We start from the raw sequence: 5,836 nt of genomic DNA on the forward strand, positions 1-5,836 counted from the left end.
CTCCTTCACTTCCGCCCTTTAGCTGTCCGTCCCTCACTGTCTCCCCCTCCCTCTAAGGAATTGTCTCATCCTAATTCACTTGTTTCTTGTGAAAATGAAATGAAACATTCAACTCCCCAGGTGCAGTGGACCAATCGTGGGATCCGCAGTCTGTCTCCCCCTGGTGGCAGCAAGTCCGCACTACATGCATCCAGTCGCACCATTCAGCAGCTGCTCTGCTGGCAGCACTCGTCGCTCACAGTGCAGCTAAGAGCAGCATCAGCAGCCACCGTGACACGAAGGTGAGGAGGAGGAGGAGGAGGAGGAGGAGGAGAAGGAGAACCACTGATTTCACTGAACCTCAACTCACTCCACTTCCTGTGTGTGTCAAACAGTTGCACTCGGAGTGGGAGGCGGTGTCCCTGGAGCTGGAGCAGTGGGAGGTGTGTGTCTGTCAGTTGGAGGACGTGCTGGTGCTGCAGACGCTGCTGTTGATGCCTCCTCCTCAAGGAGCAGCGGCCGCAGGAGCTGCAGCGCAGTGTTCCGTCAAAACACTGCTGGAGGGAGGAACTGGTGAGGAGTAGGAGCGTAACGACGCACCGTTAGTGGGTCAGAAAAACAATCATTGGCTGAAATAAGAAGTGAATGGTCCGTCAGGGTGTGAGGCAGGGGAGGCCGACCAATCAGAGGCCGACCCCTTAAAAATACTAAGAAAAAGAACCCTCCCACTCTGTTAAAACTTCCTGTGTTCATCTTTGTGCTAATTGGGTTTTCACTAAATAATTTGCGTCAACGTCCATCAAAAAAAAACAAAAAACACAAACATTAAATTCAACATTTCATTACATGTGGCCCCCGAGCCGCAGGTTGACCATGCCTGGTGTAAGGAGTAGACTGAGTAATCTGAAAAAAGTCACTGGTCATACCAGGACACTACACACTCCAGTCCAGTAGGTGGCAGTGTGCTCCAAGTCCAGCTGTGTCTGTGTCCCTGTGTCTGTGAAGGTGGCATCGCTGACAGCGTCTCCAAGTGGGTGTTCCGACAGAACCTGGCTCCTCAGAGACTGAAGGAGATCCTCCAGGAGGGAGAAGGTCCAGACCAGAACCAGCAGGACACGGACAGGACCGCAGGTCAGGACTTGACTACAGTAATCTGGATTATCACATGATTTTGATCAGTGTCCTGACCCTAACCTGACCTCTGACCTCTGTGTGTCCAGAGCTGCTGCTGGCGGTCTGTCGGCGGTTTCCACACTCCCTGTCACCTGACCTGCTCCACGCCCACTGCTGCTGGGAGTACGTGGTCCAGTGGAACAAAGACCCAGAGGTGGGGGACCGTGTTGAAACATGACGTTGACTGTCAAATATACAGCCATATATTTATCATATATGTATTATATATTTATCATATATGGTCATATATGTATTATATATTTATCATATATGGTCATATATGTATTATATATTTATCATATATGGTCATATATGTATTATATATTTATCATATATGGTCATATGTGTATTATATATCCAGTCATATATTTATCATATATCCAGTCATATATTTATCATATATCCAGTCATATATTTCCTCCCTACGTCACAGATTTTCTTTGTGGTGTTGACGTCGACTGTTGTCTCCACAGGAGAGTCAGAGTCTGTCCTCCTCTCTGGACCATCTGAAGCTCATCTCCAGTCCACATGATATATTTATCATACATCCAGTCATATATTTATCATATATCCAGTCATATATTCCCTCCCTACGTCACAGATTTTCTTTGTGGTGTTGACGTCGACTGTTGTCTCCACAGGAGAGTCAGAGCAGTCATATATTATCATATATCCAGTCATATATTTGTCATATATCCAGTCATATATTCCCTCCCTACGTCACAGATTTTCTTTGTGGTGTTGACGTCGACTGTTGTCTCCACAGGAGAGTCAGAGTCTGTCCTCCTCTCTGGACCATCTGAAGCTCATCTCCAGTCCACATGTCCAGTTAGGTCAGTGTCTCTGCAGTGGTTGACCAGTGAACTTTACAGTTCAGATCCTGTCTGACCATACCAGACCTGGCCACATGGGGTTGCTGTTCTGTGTTATTATCTATGTTAATCTCTGCTGTTAAATCATGAACAAAACTGCCGTATGTTGAAACAACCTGGTGAAATGTTGACGGTTGGGACAGTGAGTTACCACGGCTGTGATGGTTAATGTTGTATGGTAACTCTGGTTAACTGGTTAACTGGTTAACTGTTTAACTGGTAACCTGTGGCCGGTATAGCTAACTAAATAATCCATTTAATTCATAATTAAAATATAAAACTAAATGACATCAAAGCTGTGAATGTTAGCGCTGTGTGTCGTCGACAGTCTGTCGATACGATACGAATCACGATACGATATATTGCGATAATGAAGGTATGACGATATAATTGTAGTAAAACTGTCGTCGTAGTGGGACGACAACATTCACAGGCTGTAAAACCAGGACTTTAGTCACGTGACGTCACTCTGTCTGTAACCACCTCGTCATTAACGTTGTCCTGTTGGTGGCGCTGTCGTTTTCTGACAGGAATCTCCTCCATGATGTGGAGTACCTTCATCCTCAAACGGTTCTCCGCAGCGGCGTTCCTCATGGAAAAAGTAAGCGGTGTTCATTATGGGCTGTTCCCATGATGCCGTGGGTCGGTGTCCACTCTGTGACCTGGTTTGATAACCTCTGACCTCTGACCTTTGTTTCTGCAGGTGGGCAAAGCAGCCAAAGATCGCTTGTGTCGACGGGTACGTGTTTGAGGTTTTATACGTAAAGTCACGACTAGTACTGCAGTACTCATCATGTCCACAGAGGGCGACAGTTCACCGTCTTTTTTTAATGTTCAGTCGTTAGCTGTTCATAAGGATAATGAAGGACGTCTCTGTGTGTGTGTGTGTGTGTGTGTGTGTGTGTGTAGGACGTGGGGATGGGAGACAAGGCCGTGACCCAGTTCCTGGGCTGCTGCGTCCAGCTGCTGCAGGTCCTCATGGAGGTGACTGGACTGTTGGTGAACACTCTCTGCCCTCTGTCTTTTCTCTTTCACTACGTGAGTAAAGAAGGAGGCGCACGGAGCACGGAGCACGGCACGGAGCCTCAGTGGAGTGTGGCCCTCAGCGTCTGTCCCTCTGTGTCGTCCTGGTCCTGGTCCTGGTCCTGGTCCTGGTCCTGGTCCAGTCAGAATGTTCTGTTGTTGTTTAACCTTTAACTGTGGAACTGTTGCTTTGCTACAAGTGACACTAACAACAACAACAACAACAACAACCACTAATCCGTCACTACACTCTGATCTGAAGTGGTGACCTCTGACCTTGACATTCCTCTGTCTGCTCTCCTACAGTCGGACTCGGCCGTGGAGGAGGTTTCTCCTCCGGAGCTCTCCGTGGAGGAGGCGTGGTCTGGAGCCGAAGGCCCCGCCTCCCCGCTGTGTGTCGTCGACAGTCTGTCGATACGATACGAATCACGATACGATATATTGCGATAATGAAGGTATGACGATATAATTGTAGTAAAACTGTCGTCGTAGTGGGACGACAACATTCACAGGCTGTAAAACCAGGGCTTTAGTCACGTGACGTCACTCTGTCTGTAACCACCGCGTCATTAACGTTGTCCTGTTGGTGGCGCTGTCGTTTCCTGACAGGAATCTCCTCCATGATGTGGAGTACCTTCATCCTCAAACGGTTCTCCGCAGCGGCGTTCCTCATGGAAAAAGTAAGCGGTGTTCATTATGGGCTGTTCCCATGATGCCGTGGGTCGGTGTCCACTCTGTGACCTGGTTTGATAACCTCTGACCTCTGACCTTTGTTTCTGCAGGTGGGCAAAGCAGCCAAAGATCGCTTGTGTCGACGGGTACGTGTTTGAGGTTTTATACGTAAAGTCACGACTAGTACTGCAGTACTCATCATGTCCACAGAGGGCGACAGTTCACCGTCTTTTTTTAATGTTCAGTCGTTAGCTGTTCATAAGGATAATGAAGGACGTCTCTGTGTGTGTGTGTGTGTGTGTGTGTGTAGGACGTGGGGATGGGAGACAAGGCCGTGACCCAGTTCCTGGGCTGCTGCGTCCAGCTGCTGCAGGTCCTCATGGAGGTGACTGGACTGTTGGTGAACACTCTCTGCCCTCTGTCTTTTCTCTTTCACTACGTGAGTAAAGAAGGAGGCGCACGGAGCACGGAGCACGGCACGGAGCCTCAGTGGAGTGTGGCCCTCAGCGTCTGTCCCTCTGTGTCGTCCTGGTCCTGGTCCTGGTCCTGGTCCTGGTCCTGGTCCTGGTCCTGGTCCTGGTCCTGGTCCAGTCAGAATGTTCTGTTGTTGTTTAACCTTTAACTGTGGAACTGTTGCTTTGCTACAAGTGACACTAACAACAACAACAACAACAACAACCACTAATCCGTCACTACACTCTGATCTGAAGTGGTGACCTCTGACCTTGACATTCCTCTGTCTGCTCTCCTACAGTCGGACTCGGCCGTGGAGGAGGTTTCTCCTCCGGAGCTCTCCGTGGAGGAGGCGTGGTCTGGAGCCGAAGGCCCCGCCTCCATCGCTGAACTGGCCCTGGAGCAGAAGGGAGTCCACTTCCCTCTGGTCCAGCACCACTGCCTGTTAGCTTCCCTGCTACATGCTGCCATGACCTTTGGCCTGAAGGTCAAACCGCTCAGCCTGTTTGACAGTAAGGTGAGAAACTGTCCAGTCTTTCTCTGAGAGCCCTGCACATCCTTATCTTCTATATACATATATATTTATACATATATGTATATATTTTTTAATTATATATTTAATCATATATTTAATAATAATGATATATTTCTTAAATTTAAAAAGTAATTACATTTAATTAAATGTAATCTCAAGTCAAATGAAGTAACAAACATAAAAGTATATAAATATATATACACATAAATGTGTGTACATATATATGTATATATATATGTGTATGTGTGTATATGTGTATATTTGACTTGAGATAAAACTTAAAAATAAATACATTTTTAAATTTTTTTTTCCTATTGTCAGGGTAAGAACGCGTTCTTCAGGGACCTGGCGACGATACAGCTGATGCCCAGTGGAGACATGGACCCTGGTCTGGTCTCACTCAGGCAGGAGGTGAGAGACCGACACAGGGAATGGGTTATCGGGTTTTCATTATGGGAGGAAAATAACGATAATGCTAATATGGGGCCGATAATATCGTACAGCGTCAGTGAGTCCTCATTAGTTTGGTCAGTGTTGGAAACAGGGTTATTATTCATCTGGAGGGGTCAGGGGTCAAGGGGTCGGGGGGTTCAATAAGACTGAAACCACTGTTTGAATTCATCTCAGTTCCTTCTGCGGGTGCTGACTGGCTGGGTTCAAGCCATCGACGAGCCCCCCAGCTCTGCCTCTGGGAGCCCACCTCTGCCCCCTGGTGGCCCTCAGGCTGACTGGTGGCCCTCCCTGTGTCTGGAGCTGGGCTCTCTGCTGCAGGTCAACCCCGACATCCTGCGACGGCACCTCGTCTGTGAGCTCTACAACCAGGGCCTGGACCTGCGGGCGGAGGAGGTGGGTTTGAGGAGCTCTCCTTGGTTTCATGCGTCCTCCTGCAGATCCACTCAGGAACTCACGGTCTCCTGGTTGTTGTAGGAGATGCTGCAGGTGGAGGATAAGGACGTGCTGGGCTCTCAGCTGCTGGTGTTGACGGGACAGAGACTCAGCTTCTCACTGCTGCACAGCCAGAACCAGACACAGCCCGCCATGGAGCTCCTGGCCCGACTCCCCCCGACCCTCTGCACGTGGCTGAAGGCCATGGTGAGTCACATGTGATCCTAGTCTCAGACTCTGCCCC

The 5,836-nt window shown here is 48.7% G+C and overlaps 1 protein-coding gene across 1 annotated transcript in view; it reads left to right on the plus strand.

Annotated features, from left to right (window-relative positions):
• Positions 1–5,836, plus strand: part of rab3gap2 (RAB3 GTPase activating protein subunit 2 (non-catalytic)) — a gene marked incomplete at its 3' end in the record, with an annotated part of 36,607 nt that overhangs the window by 10,308 nt on the left and 20,463 nt on the right. The window contains exons 23-34 of the mRNA XM_025058414.1: positions 121–281; positions 375–552; positions 985–1,110; positions 1,200–1,306; positions 1,919–1,985; positions 2,555–2,625; positions 2,728–2,763; positions 2,934–3,062; positions 4,474–4,689; positions 5,029–5,118; positions 5,335–5,553; positions 5,635–5,799. Coding sequence (XP_024914182.1) covers positions 121–281; positions 375–552; positions 985–1,110; positions 1,200–1,306; positions 1,919–1,985; positions 2,555–2,625; positions 2,728–2,763; positions 2,934–3,062; positions 4,474–4,689; positions 5,029–5,118; positions 5,335–5,553; positions 5,635–5,799 — 1,565 coding nt within the window. The remainder of the gene's footprint in view (positions 1–120; positions 282–374; positions 553–984; positions 1,111–1,199; positions 1,307–1,918; positions 1,986–2,554; positions 2,626–2,727; positions 2,764–2,933; positions 3,063–4,473; positions 4,690–5,028; positions 5,119–5,334; positions 5,554–5,634; positions 5,800–5,836) is intronic.

Source organism: Cynoglossus semilaevis, chromosome 1 (genome assembly GCF_000523025.1).
Source record: "Cynoglossus semilaevis isolate Cse_v1.0 chromosome 1, Cse_v1.0, whole genome shotgun sequence".
NCBI classification, from domain to species: domain Eukaryota; kingdom Metazoa; phylum Chordata; class Actinopteri; order Pleuronectiformes; family Cynoglossidae; genus Cynoglossus; species Cynoglossus semilaevis.